The sequence below is a fragment of the Scophthalmus maximus genome, chromosome 1 (assembly GCF_022379125.1).
Source record: "Scophthalmus maximus strain ysfricsl-2021 chromosome 1, ASM2237912v1, whole genome shotgun sequence".
Taxonomy (NCBI): Eukaryota; Metazoa; Chordata; class Actinopteri; order Pleuronectiformes; family Scophthalmidae; genus Scophthalmus; species Scophthalmus maximus.
Window position 1 is genome coordinate 14,398,917 of NC_061515.1, and position 17,788 is coordinate 14,416,704.

Here is a 17,788-nt window from a genome sequence, read left to right on the forward strand (position 1 = left end):
TGTGGACCTGACATCTGATTTGAATTCGTCTATGGGTGCTCATGCACCGTTAAATAACCTGTCAGATGACCATAGGTGTCATTCGGGTGGTGGCCGGTGTTTCCCGACGCGAGTCGAGCGGAGCCGAGTCCGAGCGGAGACGGACATATTCTGAACATCCTCCAAATGTTGAGCTCGAGTCGTGAAGTGCTGCTCTTGAGGGGGGGGCGAGGTTGAGAAGCAGGGAGAGAGAGAGAGAAAGAGAGAGAGAGAGAGAGAGAGAGAGAGAGGGGGAGCAGGCAACATCCACACACACACACACACACACACACACATTTTGACCTCTGAGAGCATCCCGACATCTCCTTGGCTCCAGTCGGCCGAGTGAAGGTAGGTGAGACGCTGAGCGGTGTGTGTGTGAGTGTGTGTGAGTGTGTGTGAGAGTGTGTGTGTGTGTGTGTGTGTGTGTGTGTTTTTCATCGCCTCTTGACATGTTTGTTTCGGGCGCGTTTCCCGAACCCGACCAGTGCGTGACGGGTTAAATTCTGCAGTTTTCGCGGTCGATGCGCTTTTACCGGCTGTCCCGGCCCGGAGGTGGCCGACTGGGCTCCGAGCTGCGAGGCTTCGTCACCGACTACACGTCGCGCTGTCGGCGAGGCAAACGCGTGTGAAACGACGGTCATCGTCCAGGGATGGAGCAGGCGTCACCTTTTTCAAGGAGATTTTGAATGGATTTTTTTTTTCAGGTTATGAATTCACTTGTTTCGCAGCCTGCCAGTGTGATGGGTCATAAATATTTATTTTACAGTATGCGGGATGATAATGCGGGATGATAATAATCGCATGTAAATAGCTTAATGGGGACTGGCAGCCTGTCATTCAATGAAAACATGAACAAAATAATATCACACATACACACACACACACACACACACACCTGCACCTGCCTGAAGGAAGTTGATTGTCCAATAGGCCGCATCCTCTACACTCTTAACACTTAAAAGCCTAATAGCATCCATTATCTGGGGGAGGCTCCGGCCTAAAGGCTTCCTGGCTGTGTCACCTCTGCCCACAGTGCACTGCTCACTGACCTGAACACAAGAAAGCACTGGCTCTTATCAGCTGATCACCATCTTGTCTGCGTACTTATCTTTACCATAAACAAAATCCATATCGCTTGTGCTCTCATCACCTGTTCCTGTGTGTTTGTCAATGCTGCAACTGTATAGTTCCCATACCCCCTTCACCATAACTCCGTGACTCAGCTGGTTGATCACTTGATCTCATCTGATCATTAATCTTTCAAATACTCATATTCATAGTGGTCAAAATCATGGTCCATGCATTCACCAATAAAAGTTGTCTTGTCTTACTGGGCCTGTGCTGCTATGAACTGAAATGAACTAAGATTAAACTATTAGAACTCTGAAGAGAACATGTTGTGCCTGCATTTCCCTAGAAGTAGAGTATTTGGCTGCAAACTGAGGTTTTGTGTTTCACCGTTTACTTCCTCATTGTGGCTACCAAGATAATGAAACACAGATGTGTGACTGTGTGACTATGTAGCAACTGAGGTGAAGTGCTCCTCCATGGAAGTAGAGTATTTGGCTGCAAATGGAGGTTTTGTGTTTCTCCGTTTACTTCCTGGTAGTTATGGCTATGAAGATAACAAAACCCAGATGTGTGACTATGTGACATGGGAGATATAAAATTCGGTGATTGTTGATTATGTCTCAGTCACTCGGCAGACTGTGTTTTTGATTTGGGTGATTTCATAAAGATAGTAAGCAAGAAAGATTTTGATCTCCTGCTGTGCAATGTTAAACTACTACAGCGTCAGTCCAGCGCCACTGCCAGCACGGTTTTTGGGGGAAATACGCTGTCAGCTGCTTGCAGTCTTTCTTCAAAAAGATAAACATCAGAAATGATACATTTGGATTTCGTCTAGTCAAGATACTCTGGTTGACCTTTCCGCTTCACCATTTTTCTGCCGTGCTGGTCTGAAACACGAGATGAGTTGAGGTGATGCACAGTCGAGTTGTTGGGCTGAGTGGATAAAGTTTTTGAATTTTGAATGCATCTCATTTTAGCAAAGGTAGACCCCATATTAGTTTGAAAGTGGTGCACCTAAAGTAAACATCCTGCCACTTTCATGTGTGTGTCTCTTGGTGCAGCAATCCTTTTTTGATGCTTCATGTTTTATAAATGTCTAGTGAGAGGAGGCTACAGTGTGTGCATCTGTGTGTGTGTGTGTGTGTGTGTGTGTGTGTGTGTGTGTGTTTGAGCTCACTTCTGTCATGTCTCCTCATCCTCAGGAGGGTTTTCACCTCAAGAATGGAGTTATTTCTCTGCATCACCTGTCCAAAGAAAAAGATTGAAGTGAAAATGAAAGAGAAACGATGATGGGTGAAGCCACAGTGGTAGCTTTGTGGGGTCCCCACATCTGCAGTCATTGATGGCATTTCCGCCTCTTTAAAGCACGTGGACAAAGACCTGACTGTCCTTCCAGTAAGCAGGGAGTTTGGAGTTTGAAGGAACACAGGCACAGGCTTTGATTTCAGAGTGGGATGCCCAGGCTTGGATTATATAAGATAAGGAGGAGGAGAGGGTGAAAGGGACATGGTGAAAAAAGAGAGAGAGATGGAGAGATCCAGAGAGAAACGCTGAGGAAAAAAGGGAAACAAGAGAGATGCACCGAGATGCGGTGCAAGGGGTTCGGGTTGAGAGGAGAAGTCAGGGTGGGGATAAGAAAAGAAGAATACAGAGAGAAGCATAGAAAGTCCAGGAAGGCAGCAGAATAGGACAGGGGAGACTTGAGCGGAGGTTGTGATGGTGATGGAAAGCAACACTTGAAGATGTGAAAATGGTGACAGAAGTGAGAAAATAGAAGAAAAGAAGGAGGAGGGAAAAGGAAAAGAAGAAGGAAGCGACAAGAGTGCAGAATCCAGTGAGGTAGAATAAAAAATTGAGTGAAGCTAAGTGAAGGGAGAGAAAGTCAGGGAAGGATAGCAGATGGCATATTTGCCTGTGCCCATTGTTTACAGCCCAAAGGACGGTGCATGAATAAGCTTATGATACACATCATTGCATGTGTTTTCATGTGCTTGCATGTTTGTGCTCAGTGGAGCTTATACCCTCTCGTGTTAGTTCTTTTGCATTAATCACTCAAAATCGCACAAAAACAAATGAGAAAACTCATCAGATCCTGCACAGAAACACCAGACCATGGTGACTTGGTGAGGTCTACTGCTGCGACAAACAGATGGCCCTGGTTCGCTGACACTTTTCTCTCTCATCAGAGCCAACTAATCCTAAAACCAATCCCATGTCTCCGATTGATGTATTCATTGAAAAGCTGATTGTCTTATTTTTTTCTGGTGGAATTTATGATGCAGTGGCCTTTAAAAAAGGTTCAAACCCTGAGAAGAATTCCCGAAACAAAGATGGGGACAACAGTGATAAAATCATTTGAGTTATGCAGATGACTGGACACTGACGGTTTGTTTGCCAAGAGACAACTTTTTTTGTGTGACGCAGTTTTCCATATTTTGTTTCAGATACAATAAAATCAGTGGGCTTTTAGGCTCTCTGCCCAGAGTGTGGCGTGAGGATATGGCAGACAGTGCAGAGGGTTGTGTGAGGCGCCTCTGTGAAACAGCAGCTCTGGTCGTCAGATCATGACTCAAGCTTTCGTTATTCAACAATAAGAAACAATGAGGACCTCTCTGCTCTCTTTAAAAATATCTTGATGTCAGACATAAAAAGGCCGACATGTTGAAAGTGAACACAGGAGTTGTACACACAGTGTGAAGATGGTGCTGCATCATTTCCCGCAGGAATGTGATGTGTTGTGTCTGCACTGCTACAGTAAAACACTTTATTATTTTCCCTCGTGTTTATTAGCTGCTGCAAGGTGTGACTGTGAGCACTGCAGGTGCTCGCTCCCAGTCCCCTCCTCGGCTTTTTGAATGAGAACCGCAGCGAACCTGTTCTGCACAAACTCTTGATGTGGTGCCTCGGTGTCGCAGAATGCAGTTCAACTCATCATAATCCCCCTCAGTGTTACTGTCAATCGTGGTCATTCACAGAAACCGTCGCAGGGTTTTCCCCGCGGCCCTTCTCGTACTGGACAGTCCCTGTTGGAAAACGCGGCTAGGTCACAAATCACCGCAATTTGAATAATCTTTTGAGTCATGAATCATTCTGCATTTAAAATGAGGCACATAATCAATAGACAATCCTTGACAGGGATCCAGAGCCAGGTGGCCCTGGTCAATCATGTACATACGCTTATAAAGGGACGGGCCTCTTTAAAGCATAAATGGCTCAAAGTTGTCTTTAAACCACATTCACTTTGACCCATAAGTCTACTCATGGTCCGGATTTTAAATTGAGCTCAGGTTTGACATTAAGTTCTAATAGCACCACTATTTGGCTTTCTTGATCCACAGACTGTTGAGTCCAATAATAACCTGCAGGCAATGGTACAGGGGAGTGCCTCTTTTTTTCCATGTGTTATTAATTAAATTCTTAGCACACCTTAGAAAATACAACTCTGAAAGAAATACAAAGAAACTGATTTGTGTGAATAATTAAAACATATCCATACAATTATTTTTAGGTTGACCATCATGCTTTCATTTTAGATCCTTCTCTGGCGCGTACATATAAACGGGGCTGCATGCTGCGCAGATGCTGCTCTGTCTGACTGTGGGCACTGCAGGTGTTTCCTCATGTCCCCTCCCGGGCTTTTAAAATTAAAACCATGGGAAGGTTTCTTTTGCTCCCGTCCTTTGAGGTGTTGCCTCTGATGTAAAAGAAAGCCGTTCAGATCCTCAACATGTCATCTGTGCTGCAATCACCTTCACAGGTTCTTGTGTAAATTATGGTTGCCCTGTTCCTTTTCCCCATTCTGGAAGTGTCTTGTTTGAAGATCGTGTTTTTTCTGTCTGACAAGATCCATCACAGTCATGGATGTTTGCTTCAAGTAGCCAAGGACAAGATTATGTTAGAGAGATTCATGTAGTTCTATCAGTCTTTGTAGCAGGAGGTGAGGGACATTTTACCCTTTAGGTTATTGACAGGGACATCAGTGAATGAAGGATCCCCTTCAGAATAATGTCTCAAATGGAGACTGCTGTCTCTACAGCATGTTAGAGGAAATGAACTTCACTTTACCGCGAATGGTAAGGCGTATGATGTGTGAGTGTTAGTATTAAAGTCAAAAGGATATATCCCTCATTAGATCTGGTGAAGAGATCTGCCTTGACACTATGAGGATTTATTAACCCCCGCCCCCACACGCACACACTCACACACACACACACACACACACACACACACACACACACACACACACACTCACACATAGAACCTCTCCATCTCCTGCTTATAAATCTAGTATTTGGGCCACACGATTGTTTTTGCTTTTCAGCCAATATTCAAACTAATAACAGGAATAACTTTCAAGTCATTTCTAAAGGCAAATCCATTTGTTCAAATAGGAAGGCAAAAAACAAAAAGACAATTCCGTCTGTTATGTTGACTTTCTATTATCAAATTTTTCTGTCTAGAGAGAAAAAAATCCACCAGGATGGTGACCGTCAGTGTGATCGTACTCAGCCTCCTGGCCACCGAAGGTATGTCATTAGAAATGCTTCTCCATTTAGGAGTGATCTGGATACATGTCAAATTTCTCTTTGTCCATCCAATGCCAGTGTTTACTCTTTTCATCTCATGCAACAGTTGTATTATTTATTCATGGAAATCTATTTCATTTCAGACGTTTGAGGTCAGTTTGATGGTGCTGTAAACTAATCCAGAAGAAAGCCATGGAAAATTGCATAAACAGAAAAACAAAAACAGATTTATCTCAATAGAGGACACAGACACTGTGTTTCAGTTGAACTGGTGACAAGAAAGAGTCCAAATATTAATGTCCCTTTTAATTTGTATTTTTTTTTTTATCCTTGTTCACAGTTCTCTCTGCCCCTGTGAACGGTAAGACGCTTGTGTTGAGTTTATCACTCATCAATGATACATCATGAGACTTCCTTATCCTCTTATGTGTTTGTCAATGCTTCCTCCTTCCTTTGTCCACTGTATAATCCAGTCCGTGAGGACTCCATGACCTTGTTCCACGGGGAGGATTTTCACATCATGCTGCCCTCGCTCGGGTCGGAGGTCACGTTTCGGAACAGGTCCGCTCCAAGGTCGCCTCACCTGGTCCTGATGCGGGGCGGCGCTGTGATCAACAATCGGACTAAGCTCAACCGCCACCTCAGCCACCTCATTATAGATGCAGTGGGTGAGGAAGATGAGGGCGTGTACACGGTGAAGAATCCAAAGAAGCCCGAGGAGATCAGACACATCATGCTTATAGTCCGAGGTACTGGACCACACGTTAACAACTGCAATGAAGTGGGGTTCTGGCCTAGTGGTTAGTGCGTCCGTCTCCAATACCTGAGGCTGTGGATTCAATACTTAATAATAATATATTTAATACTATAAGAGTCAGCGGGTCATTTGATTCTAAATTTTTCTGATGATTTATGTACTTTAAAGGCAATACTTCAAATACTTTTACTAATTGAGTATTTTTACTGTGCAGTTTGTTACTGACTGTAGGATCTGAATACTTCTTCCAGCACTGGATGACATCAAGGCTACAACCCCATAAAGATTAAGCCTCTTACACCTGATCTGGAGTCAGAATCAGTGCAGTGTCATTTCCTCCGCTTTAATCGTGCAGTCAGCAGCCACATAAACCTCACAGTTACACATTGTGGTTGTCTTGTGAGTGCTACAAGTTGCAGCAGGGATCACTCATGACTTGCCATACTGATGAGTGAAAGAAGTAGGCAATGTTTCAAACCCAGCCCAGTTTGAGTGGGTTCAATCGCAGAACGGATAAAGGCGACTGTAGTGTAGCAATATGTGTAAGATTTGGAACATGGACAAAGTAATGTGTCGGGAGGGGACGAACATTTGTTTTGTGTGTGCGTGAGGGCATGCCAGCGCTGCCATGCAGTAATTATGCAGCTCTTTAACTGCCAACCCACTCTTTCCCTCTCTTTCCTCCCTGCTGTTTTCCTGTCTTTATCTAGTCTTTACTGTCTTCCCTCTGTTTGGTTTGTATCCCTACCCCTTCATTCCAGCTATCCTGATATTTTTGGATCCGTGCTCCCTCTTTTCTCCGCAGTCTGTTCCCCTTTCATCACATTTGCCAGGCCTTGCCCTCGTCCCTCTTCTATGTTATATATTTTCACCTGAAGCAAATAAACTCTCTCTATCTCTCTCTCTCCTTTTCACTTAAATGTTTGCAGTGTCTTGTCTGCTGTGATTAATGTTGTTTTCTCTTGCTCAAGAGCAAAGTGTTTACCACCCTCCTTTTACCTTCTAGATTGCTCCAATGAGGAGATCATTAAATACGGAGACTCCTACCATATTAAACTGTCGGGGGTGACTCCTCCCATCACCCTGGAGTACAGGCCCATCGCTGTGGAGGCCAATCAGACATCCAGGTAGAGTTCGCCCAAGAGAATCAGTTGACGTTCAGCTGACATTCTCCCACCGTGATGTACATGCTTTGAGGGACTGTCTCAGAATTATCAGGAGCGTCTTTGACTTTCCCTCCTGCAGACCAGCTCTGGTACTGCTGACCAGTACAGGGATGTCCAGGGAGGGCTACCAGGGTCGCATCAGTGTCAATGAGCACCACGTCAGCCTCAGTGCCGTGACGGGCGCAGACGAGGGTAGCTACACTGTCAGGGATGCCGAAGGTGTTATCCAACGGAAAGTGTGTCTCAACGTCAAGGGTAAGAGGACAAACGAAGACAGATATTATTCTTTCTCTTCTCCCATGCTCGACCCGTTTTAGACGGCCAGCACCTTCCATCAGGGTGTTTTCCTCCCTCTGGTTATTATGCTCTTCTCGTCTGCAGTAATGGCTTTTTAAATACCCAAATGTTAATGGTCTCGAGCAGGCTAATACATTGTACATGATCCATGGGCCTGTAAACAGAGCGGTGATGTATTTAATCTCTCTCCTCCTTCCCCTGCCGTCTCTCTGTGTCAGAGCGGCAAAACTTTGTGACCCTGCCGTACGGGAAGAGACTGAAGATCAACCTCATACTCAACGTCTCCTTGATCCTTCTCTACTACACCCCCAACTATGACCTCAAACCCCATCTGCTGCTGGACAAGGGAGAATTCACAAGTGTAACTGGAGTCTCTTATTTCTCTTCATTCCTGCAAACATTGTGATTATTATTTAAAAAAAAAATTGTTATCAAAAATAACCTGTCATTCCTATTGTTAGTTTTAAAATCTTCTGATTCGATGAAAATTAATTGGCAAAGTACACATTTATTGCAGAACATATTTGACTAAAGACATAGTTGTAGTTTTCCCCTCTGGGTTGAGGCCATCTGCAGTTTTACGCAGCACATATGATGAAGGTCAGACTTGTTTTATTGCTGACAAAGGCTGCTAATAGACATGTAGCTCAGAATGACCCACTTTTTGTAGTTTGTGTTGACTCAAAGCCTTTTATCAATGGCTACGGGTGGTGTTTACATTATTTTCTCTTCAACATAATTTATTCATGTTATATGTTTGTTGCCAGGTCTTGAATGTTTTTTTTTGTTTTTTTTTAAGCTGAAGGTGTGCATGTCTGTGTTTGCATTCTAGGCTCAAGAGGAGCTGGGTCTCCAGGATCGTCTCTCCTTGGAGGGTTCAATGCTTTTTCTAGATGAGGTCAAAGGTGCAGATGCAGGCCAGTTCAAAATCGTGGACATACTGGGATTCACCTTGTCCACCGTCTACCTGGAAGTAGACCGTAAGCAAGGGGGGAATGGTTGAAAAATGGGATAAAGTGCAGGTTTTTATTGCCGTGATAGTTACTAAAGGGTGGTATGGAAGCATCATGTTATAGAAGGGCCAAACTAATTTCTTTGTGGCTAGAAAAAAAAGGAAAGAATGATCCCTTTCTTTGTCAACTTGTGTTGGAATGTCAACACAATCAGTGAGAGGTCAGTAGAATTATTTACTCCCACTCCTGTCCTTCTCTCTCCGTTCCCACGATGCCTCTTCGCAGCCTACAAACTGGAGTCTCTGTATGTGGCCATCATTGCCCTGTTGGGCCTGCTGGTTTTCCTTCTGCTGGCTTGCCTGCTGTCCTGCTTAATCAAGGTGAAGAAGAGGGCCAATAGGGCTGCTGCCCTGAAAAAGATTGCCCAGAGCACTGGCAAAGAGGACGAAGGGGAGGCCTTCAGACAGGTTGGAGGGACAAATATGCAACTGACAACGTGTTGGTGGTGGTGGTGATGATGGTGATGATGACTGTTTTCTTTTGTGTCTGTTGTGCACTGTTTCAGGTGGTGAAGAACATCACCAAACTGAGCGAGGAATCCAAACATTCTCAGGCTGACAACACTGAGAAATCTCAGAGCACAGAGGTGGACATTAAAGTAAGGATATGGGATATAATTCTCTTAAACAGCATCTTTTAGAGTTTTAATAATATCTCAATTTTTCTGCGTTCAGACAGCTGCAGCTTATTCTGAATGCTGCTGCTAGATCAAGAAAGAGGATCACATCAGTCAAGGTCTCAGAACGTTGCAGTGGCTTCCAGTGTGACCAAAAGAAAAATGATTTCATGATATTACTATTGGTTTATAAAGCATAAAATGCTTATAGGGCCAAAATACATCCCTGATCTGCTGCTATGTTATGAACCGTGCATCTCCGGTCTTCTGGGACAGATCGATCAACAGTTTGCGATGTCAAAACTACTCCTAAAGGAGCAGCATTCTGTTTTTATGCATCACACATCTGGAGCAAACTCCCAGAAAACCTGAGGTCTGCGCCAACTCTCCGTTCTTTAAATCGAGGCTGAAAACTTTTGAGTTTGTCGCTGCCTTTTATTCAATTGAATTTGGGCCTGTTCAATATCCTGCACTTTATTGTTGCTGCACTGTGACCTTTTTTCCCCAGTTTTATCCGATGTTTGCTTATTATTATCCTGTGATTTATTAGAATTTTTTTTAAAACCTATTAAATGTTTCTTTTATATTGGCCTGTATGATTCTTATACCTTGACTTCATTTTGTATGTCTAATGTCTTTCCTGAAGCACTTTGGATTGCCTTGTTGTACAATGGTGGCACACAAATTAACTTTCCTTGTTGTCTGTCTGAACTCAGGGTCTGGAGGTTTCCTCTAAAGAGGTTGGAATTGGTAACCTAGAGACCAGTGACTCTGGTGTTGGCTTTAACACTGCCCTCCCACTGGACACTGACACCGATGCCCCTGATCAAATCCCTGACTCTGAGGCTGTAAGCATCTCTGTTGCTACTGAAACCCAACCAAGTCCACCATCTGCTGCTGAGTCCAAGCCAAGTGCTCCACCAGCTATGGAAACCCAGCCCAGTCCGGTAGCTGAAACTAAAGCCAGCCCAACACCTGAGACCAAGAAAACCCCTGATCTGTCTGTGGAAGCGAAGTCGGATGTGGCCAAACAAGAAGTTAAGCTTAGCCCAGCCCTGGGCCCTGAACCCATGGCTGGTCTGAGCCCAGCTGATCCAAAGCCTGCATCCAGCCCAAGCCCAGAGCCTAAACACGCTGCTCCTAAAGCCCCAACACCTGAAAGTAAGAGTGCCCTTACTCCCACACCAGAGCCGCCTAAACCAACCACACCGGAACCTATCACCAACGGTGCACCTGAGCCAGGCTTGGATTCCAAACCAACCCCAGATCCCACTGATATTATTGGAGCCTTAGGTCCAAAAGCAGCCCCTCCTAAAACCCCAGAGGTGGAGCGGAAATCCGGTGGTGCCGTAATAGAGGACGGCAAGGACGACGCTGTGGCTGAGGATTCAACCACCACCTGAGAATCGACCCTGCATATTCACACTGGAAGCCCAACAGATCTACCACCACTGTAGACAATCGAACACCCCCTACCAAATAACGAAGACAACCACTGAAACTGGGGCGGGAGAGGGCTTTGGTTTAAAACACGTCTAATGCCTGAACACAGTTTTACCTTGATAATGGTATTTCACTTGTCTTTAACTAACATATAACCTTTGAGACTTTTTAATTCAGAAACACTTAACAAAACAAATGTGGCTTGTTGATTGTTAACATTTTTAGCTGTAAACACCTTGCTGGTGGTTTTTTTTGGTAACTTCACAGTAAAACTGCCAGACTTCAAATTAAATCCTTTGCTGAGTTTTCAACCTAACTGTTAACCACACATAAGGTATTCTCTAACATTGTGAGGTAACAAGAAAAGGTTTACAAGTGTTTATTAAAACAAGAACACACTAGAATTTATTATTTGACCTTAACTAACCACCCTTGTCCTCTGTCACCAAAATGAAATTAAGAAAAAAAACCTTTTGATTTCACAAACCACACTCTGTTGTTGGCATTTTGTACAAAGCTGAAATGTGGATCTTAAATGCTTGTGTCAGTTCCTCTGGCTTCAGAAACATCTGCAATACACCATTACACGGAGCGAAAAGATGAGTGTTGCATCATTTTAATCACATAACAAAATGTTCTAATAATACTAACCTCACCATTACTAGTGTCTGAGATTGACAATGACAGAGGCAAAATTTGTGAAAAAAATTGTACATGTTATGGCTAACATCTTTAAAATCTCCAAAATAGCTCTATGAGGCCTTTTTCATTGCCAAACCATTGTGTGTCCAGTTTGCAGGTATGTTCAGTGAACACTAATGAATCTTAGTTGAAACTCTTGTATGGTAAAAAAAAAAAAAAAGGAGGCATGCACATTCAGTTTTCATGTGACAAAATGCATGTGTCTACCTCACGTTTTAGAACAATTTGGACTGATGCTCTGAAATCACAAAATCCTTTGAGGAAAAACACAGTATGTCAGAAAATGTTAAGAAGTGAAACCAACTGGCCTTTCTTGGTAACGTTCCTGAATGAATAGATTTTTCTTACCGGTAAATTGATAACAGGCGAGATATGACACTTTCAGAAGCCATAAGACATGATCGGTTTGGATGTCAGATTTGATACTTAAATAGATAGCTCTAATATATAAAGTAAAACTACCAACAAAAAAAATCACGGTGCCTCTAATTGATAAACATAAACATCAAACAATAAACATTTTATTAAAAATGAGCAAATGCAATCTAATGATTAGATAATGAAAGATCTCATTTCCAGTCTGGACCTGTGAAGGAACCACAAACCAATTTTGGCAATACTGAAGAAGGTCTACAGACATACAGTGTGTATACACACACACACACACACGCACACATACTTCAGCCTTGTAAATATTGCATGTGTATGCCGGTTTAACTCCCTGAAGGCTGAATGTTTTTAGTGTATAGAACAGTTGTTGTATTATAAATAATAACAAAAAAGAAAACTAATTTAAATTCTCACCAACCCCGAATCCACAATATAGAATATATATACACTATATACTATTTACACTAATTTTCACTAACATCTTGAATTAATTAAGCAACAAATATTGTTAAAAAAAGAAGCTTCAAGACTACATTAGATCTTTTGAATGAAATATCTGCTTTTATTGCCATTCCAACCTGATGATTATCACAACTCACAGTATCTCTCACTGTATTTACATGTCGTATGAAAACATTTAACTTGTATCACTTAAAGCTTTGACTGCAGCATGCCCACACGTCCTGAACAACAGGCTTTTATGTCATGAACTTGTTTCTGTGTGACCAAAGTGTGTGATGTTTTAATATTGCCATCACTGTACGTTTGTTGGGAATTTTGTATGTTTACGTGTGTAACTATGATGCACGCGTGTACAGTATGAGCGTGAATGATTTATGATTGACTGTGTGCTGTTTGTACAGAATGAAATGGCCGTCCTGTGTGTGAGCTTCTCCATCTGTAATGAGTAAGGTCCATGTGCCTGCGTAAATCGTGTTGCAATGCTAAGAAATGTGCTGATTTGAAATCCTAAGTGTGAATGTGTTTAAAGCCACACTTTTATTTTTATCTCGAAATATAGCCTGTCGTAACTTTGAGATATTTGAGTGATTCTGGTCTTTGTATTTGTGCCTAAATTTCTTCAGATGTCGAACGCTGTTTTTACACCCGTGTGAGCAAAGTGATGTCACTCACAGGCCTTTGATACGCTAATGTGTTGGAGATGTGTGTGCTTATTGTATAAAAACCTTGAAAGTGACAACGAAAGTCCGACCTTCAAGTTTCCCAGATGACGTGTAGCATAAGGAACGCTGAGTGTGCTTTATTTGTGAGTGAGGGTGTTGTTGTTCAGAGTAGGAGAGTGAATTCTTGCGAGCAACCGATAAATGAAGACGAATGAAGCTTTGAGTGAGAAACCCTGAGGGTTGTGTTATCATGATCAACTGATGCGAGACTGCTGGTACAGAATCTTCATGTACCACCACTACTGAATATTGTCAGTGATTGTAATAGTGAGTCGTGTGTTTGAGGGAGGTGGATAGTGCATTAGTGGGAGGAGCCTTTGGTTTACATTACATGTTACATTTCAGAGAAGGCTCAGTCTAGTGGGATCAGAGTGATTTTATCTAACAGGTGCCAGAGAGAATTCTGGTTTTATACCCACCTCTGATAACTCACTAATAGAAACCACTGTTAACAGCACAGGCACTTCTTGCACTATGTGACATGTCTCTGCCCTGATCCACTCTGTTTACTTCTGCTGCTCTGCCGTGGGTGTAGTGTGACGTTCCCCATGTTCCCCCTGTTCCCCCTGTCCTCCCCTTTTTTGCACAACACCTCACACAGATGTTTTTGAAAAGAATTTTTTTCTTTTCTTTATTTCATGTGTAAAGGAATACTAAGAATAAACAAAACATTACGACATTCGCTGTGCTGTTGTCTTTTGTTTTTCGTACTCTAAGGGCAGTCCAGTCGCCGAGCTGTCAGCTCCACCTCAGGCAGTTATCTCACTCAACGTCAGCCATCGTTTGTTCTGATCACCAGGGGCCATTTTATCACCCCAGGTCCCACTGATGCCGTATCCTTGTAGGACATGTCACAGCAGAGCAAGCACAGCCAAGATATTAATAAGCAGGACAAAGGTAACATCATAATGCTGTTCACAAAACGACAAACAGAAAATAATTTCAGAAGTTTTCTTTAAAGAATTGCTCATATGATTAAATGATAATCAAAAATGATTTCTTTCAAATAACCAATTAATCGACTTCGCATTCAACTCTAAATTGGCTGAAAATGTGATATTATTTCTACAAATATAAAACTAACAACTTGTATTGGACCATGAGTCGTCTTCATGATGGTGATCACAGTCTTATAGTGACGGGATAAAAATCTCAATTGGTGCCGCGTTAGTTCCATCATCTGTGTCACATGGGTTGTAAAAGGGGAACAGCGGAACTATTACTGTTCCCATGGTGAAGGTGTAGATTGGCCCCATGGTAACAGCATTATAAAAAGACACCTCTTCCTTTTCACAGTCTAAGAACACCCCGATGCGGACAAGATTGGTAGACACATTTACTTTGGTGGGTTTTGGGTCGGTGCAGGCCAGGACAGAACCTCCCTTCAGGGCCAGGGTCCACAGGCCACTGGATGTGCCTGTAGCAGCCATCTCCCCTCTTGGGACATCTTCTTGTGCTACACCCAACCTCCATGCTGTCTTACGACCCACCTCCACCTCCCAGTAGTGTCGCCCTGTGGTGAAGCCCTGATGACCCAACACACAGTAGTAGAAGTGGAACCGTCGCGGGCTGGCCTGGATATCCTTCGTGTCTTTATCATCCTCAAACCAAACTGAGGTGCAAGACTGGGACAGTGACAGACTAGGGTGAGCAGTCTCAGGGTCAAAGGTCATTGATGTAATATCTGCAGGCAAACAGAGATTAAGCAAAGTGAGTTCTCGTGAGGTTTGGCATGTGCTGTGTCAGATCTGATGACATACTGTATACACACATACTTGGGTAGAGGCAGCGTTTCATATGTTTCCATATCCTGTACTGGATGGGGCCCACAAACTGGCCAGAGCGCACCTCAGTGTCCACCTCCGGAGGAGGAACAAAGCTGACCTGAGACCTGATTTGACAAAAAAAACAGAAAAGTGGAGGAATAAGAGATGCGTGATGAATTATCAGTCCTGGTAGCTGGATTGATCTACAGGAGCAAGAGGAAATGTAAACCACACATACACATAAGATTAATGAGGTAGGGGGAAATAGTGGTGACAGTAAAATTAACACTTGTTTGGTAAAAACACTTTGAAGAAACTTGCCTTTTTATAAGATCTTGAATTTCCTGCAATGAGAGAAACAGTTTAGGGAAAATGGCTTTAATTAATCTTCATTGATTATCATTTAAAAGAAGAAAAAAAAATACACAGTATTGTGCTGGCTGTGAAGCCGTCAAGAGACTTTCCATTAACACAAACAGTTGTGTTTGTAAGGTCGTCTGTTGCCAGCTGTCGCCTCAGCCACACCGCTTCATGCTGTCCATTTCTATTTGCTGACTGATGCACTGACTGCCGTTTGTCGCCCCACTTTTAGACGAGAAATTGATTTTGACTTGCGGAATCAGTCAAGTCGACTGCTCAGTTAATCAATGACTATATAAGTGATCAAATGAGTGCCAATGCAGGGCTGAAGAACGGCTAAAATGGTCACTCTGCAGCTCTGGGACCGGGTCCCTGAGAGGTGAACCTGCAGAGTCACATTATTTCTCAGCAGCTTTAAGCTTGAAGGACTCCAACATTAATAGAGTTGTTTTTTGTCAAGTCACATGTAAGGGGAGTGCGGGTGTGTCCCAGGCCAAGGGGAATTCTTACACTTACCCTTGGTGACACATCCCAGCTTTGTAGGATTACAATATATTCAAATCAATAATAAGACAAATCCCATGTTATTTCTAGATGTTTGTTTCTTCTTTTTTCTAATGAAAATGCTTCCTCACTTTGAGCAGCTTGGGACTGTCCTCCTCAGCCAGTTTGTTGTCGAGCACTGTAATTGCTCTCTCCAGGTCCTTCCCTTGCTCAGCTATTTTCTTCTCTCTCTCCTTCAGCTGCTTCAGTTGTTTCTGTCTCTCCCTCCTCAGTCGCTCCAGGTCCTTACACTCCTCTTCATCCAAGAAGCGATGGAGGTTCTGAAACTCGGCTCGGATTTCTCGTTCCAGCTCATCAAATCTGCTCTGAGAGATGAAGGGAAAGATGTACAGTAACGAAATCAACCTGACTTTAAATGTGGTTATGAGAATTTGAAAAATTGGCTTAAGCAGAAATCATTATGAATATTTAGGTTTGTATTATACTGGAGTCTCTGTGCATTGGATTAGGATTAATGATGCAGCAACAATACCTCTACTTCCACTGACTCTGAGTACGTCCTTGTCTCTGCTTCTCTGCACTCATCTGCTTCATGCTCAATTCTTTTAATAGCCTGGACAAGTTTTTGCTGTACACACACACTCACACACACACACACACACACACACACACACACACACACACACACAAACACACACACACACACACACACACACACACACACACAGACACGCAAAGGAGAAAGACAATTGGAGAAAAAATACACAAGAAACAAGATGTGTTTCTTTGTCTATGAAATATGAACTTTAGAAGAGAAAATGTATCTCGTGTCAGCTGTAGCCTCCTACATACAGCAACAGGTGGGAACCATAAAACGTTAAACTTACCTTGTGATCACAGAGGAGGCTTTTACTGCAGGTGTTGTCGGTGGCTTTGGAACACACCAGTTTTCTGCAAAAAGGAAAAACCAGAAATCGAAAAGACTCGCGAAAATGTGAAATAAAAGTGATGGAGGGAGAAAGAGGGTTGAACAAAGTGAAGGACATGAGAGCATAACAAAAGGGGGGAGAGGGAGAAAGAGAGAGAGGGTGAGTAGGACAAAGCACATGCACGATCGAAACAACAGCCAGACTATGGTAAGAACAAGGACATACATTCAAGCATAAAATCAACGAGAGAAAATGTATTGACAGGCACAGATCAGTAGCCACAGCCTGACTTCTGAATAAAGGGATCCATTAACGGGGGTGTGAAGGAGGGCAGATGACTGTGGCTGCCAGGAGGGCTCGCTGGCTGGACGGGTGGCAGCCGCAATTTATGGCAGCAGGCACAGAAGAGTCTATTTCTGTCGGCCAGTGTAATTGGAAACAAAGAAGAATCTGGCAGAGGAGTGAGGCAGAAAGTGAATCAGATATTGTGTTTCATATCGGCAGTTGTTTTGCCTGGTAGGGCGACAGTACATGCTTGTACATGTAATACATGATTACTTTTGCAAGGTTGCGCTCTAATGTCTGGGGCTGTGAGAGGATCCAGTGCAACAACTATGAACCAAATCCTTGCTTTGACGGTTGGTGGGATTGCTGCAGAGTTTTCCAACATATTCATACTTTCTCGAAATGTTTTCCCCATTGAAATAAATGGATATAATGTTAAAATCTTCTTAAACTTTCACCTATTTGAAATTCAACCCAGCATACTAAGACTTATTTTAAGCTTTAAAGAGGACTTTCATGTGGTACACTTCTACTCAGTTTTTGGGGGAGATGCATCTTGTTCAGAAGTCCGCCATCCGACTGCAATTTCATCAGGAATTGTATCTTCTAGTTGCATTAAAGGATGATTTTCTATACATAACCTACCAAGTTTCATCCCATCACAAACCTCCTTTCATTTTTGAACAGCCTGTATTCTGTCCACTTTTGTAATTCGATTTTAAAACAAAAAATATATAAATCTACCTCTTTTTTGTCTG

General features: G+C 43.0%; 2 protein-coding genes across 4 annotated transcripts; one reads left to right on the forward strand and one right to left on the reverse strand.

The window, feature by feature from the left end:
- The first annotated feature begins 96 nt into the window (after positions 1-96).
- si:dkeyp-77h1.4 lies at positions 97-13,865 on the forward strand. Of its 2 annotated transcripts, XM_035641697.2 has the most exons (12): positions 97-369; positions 5,553-5,618; positions 5,959-5,979; positions 6,092-6,367; positions 7,382-7,502; positions 7,621-7,796; positions 8,057-8,199; positions 8,671-8,818; positions 9,077-9,258; positions 9,357-9,449; positions 9,526-9,586; positions 10,184-10,318. In XM_035641697.2, exons 2-11 carry the CDS (start codon positions 5,573-5,575, stop codon positions 9,556-9,558), a joined length of 1,239 nt encoding a protein of 412 aa, XP_035497590.1. In that variant the 5' UTR covers positions 97-369; positions 5,553-5,572; the 3' UTR covers positions 9,559-9,586; positions 10,184-10,318. The 2 variants fall into 2 exon arrangements, with proteins under 2 accessions (XP_035497590.1, XP_035497581.2); XM_035641688.2 differs by lacking the exon at positions 9,526-9,586 and having other exon boundaries at positions 98-369; positions 10,184-13,865.
- Positions 11,511-17,126, reverse strand: si:ch73-54f23.4 (zinc-binding protein A33). 2 transcript variants are annotated; one of them, XM_035642409.2, is made up of 7 exons: positions 17,036-17,126; positions 16,704-16,767; positions 16,349-16,444; positions 15,948-16,181; positions 15,274-15,296; positions 14,962-15,077; positions 11,511-14,870 (listed from the first exon to the last, which is right to left on the reverse strand). In XM_035642409.2, the coding sequence occupies exons 1-7, from the start codon at positions 17,053-17,055 to the stop codon at positions 14,317-14,319; spliced, it is 1,107 nt and encodes a 368-aa protein (XP_035498302.1). In that variant the 5' UTR covers positions 17,056-17,126; the 3' UTR covers positions 11,511-14,316. The 2 variants fall into 2 exon arrangements, with proteins under 2 accessions (XP_035498302.1, XP_035498293.1); XM_035642400.2 differs by having other exon boundaries at positions 16,704-17,093.
- Positions 17,127-17,788: the final 662 nt, after the last annotated feature.

Coding starts and splice junctions, on each gene's coding strand:
- si:dkeyp-77h1.4 (XM_035641688.2), top strand. CDS start 5,573: ATGGTGACCGTCAGTGTGATCGTACTCAGCCTCCTGGCCACCGAAG. Junction 7,797..8,056: donor AGTGTGTCTCAACGTCAAGG/GTAAGAGGACAA, acceptor TCTCTGTGTCAG/AGCGGCAAAACTTTGTGACC. Junction 9,450..10,183: donor GCACAGAGGTGGACATTAAA/GTAAGGATATGG, acceptor GTCTGAACTCAG/GGTCTGGAGGTTTCCTCTAA.
- si:ch73-54f23.4 (XM_035642400.2), bottom strand. CDS start 16,862: ATGTCCTTCACTTTGTTCAACCCTCTTTCTCCCTCCATCACTTTTATT. Junction 16,182..16,348: donor CAGAGTCAGTGGAAGTAGAG/GTATTGTTGCTG, acceptor TTCATCTCTCAG/AGCAGATTTGATGAGCTGGA. Junction 15,078..15,273: donor ATTCAAGATCTTATAAAAAG/GCAAGTTTCTTC, acceptor TTGTCAAATCAG/GTCTCAGGTCAGCTTTGTTC.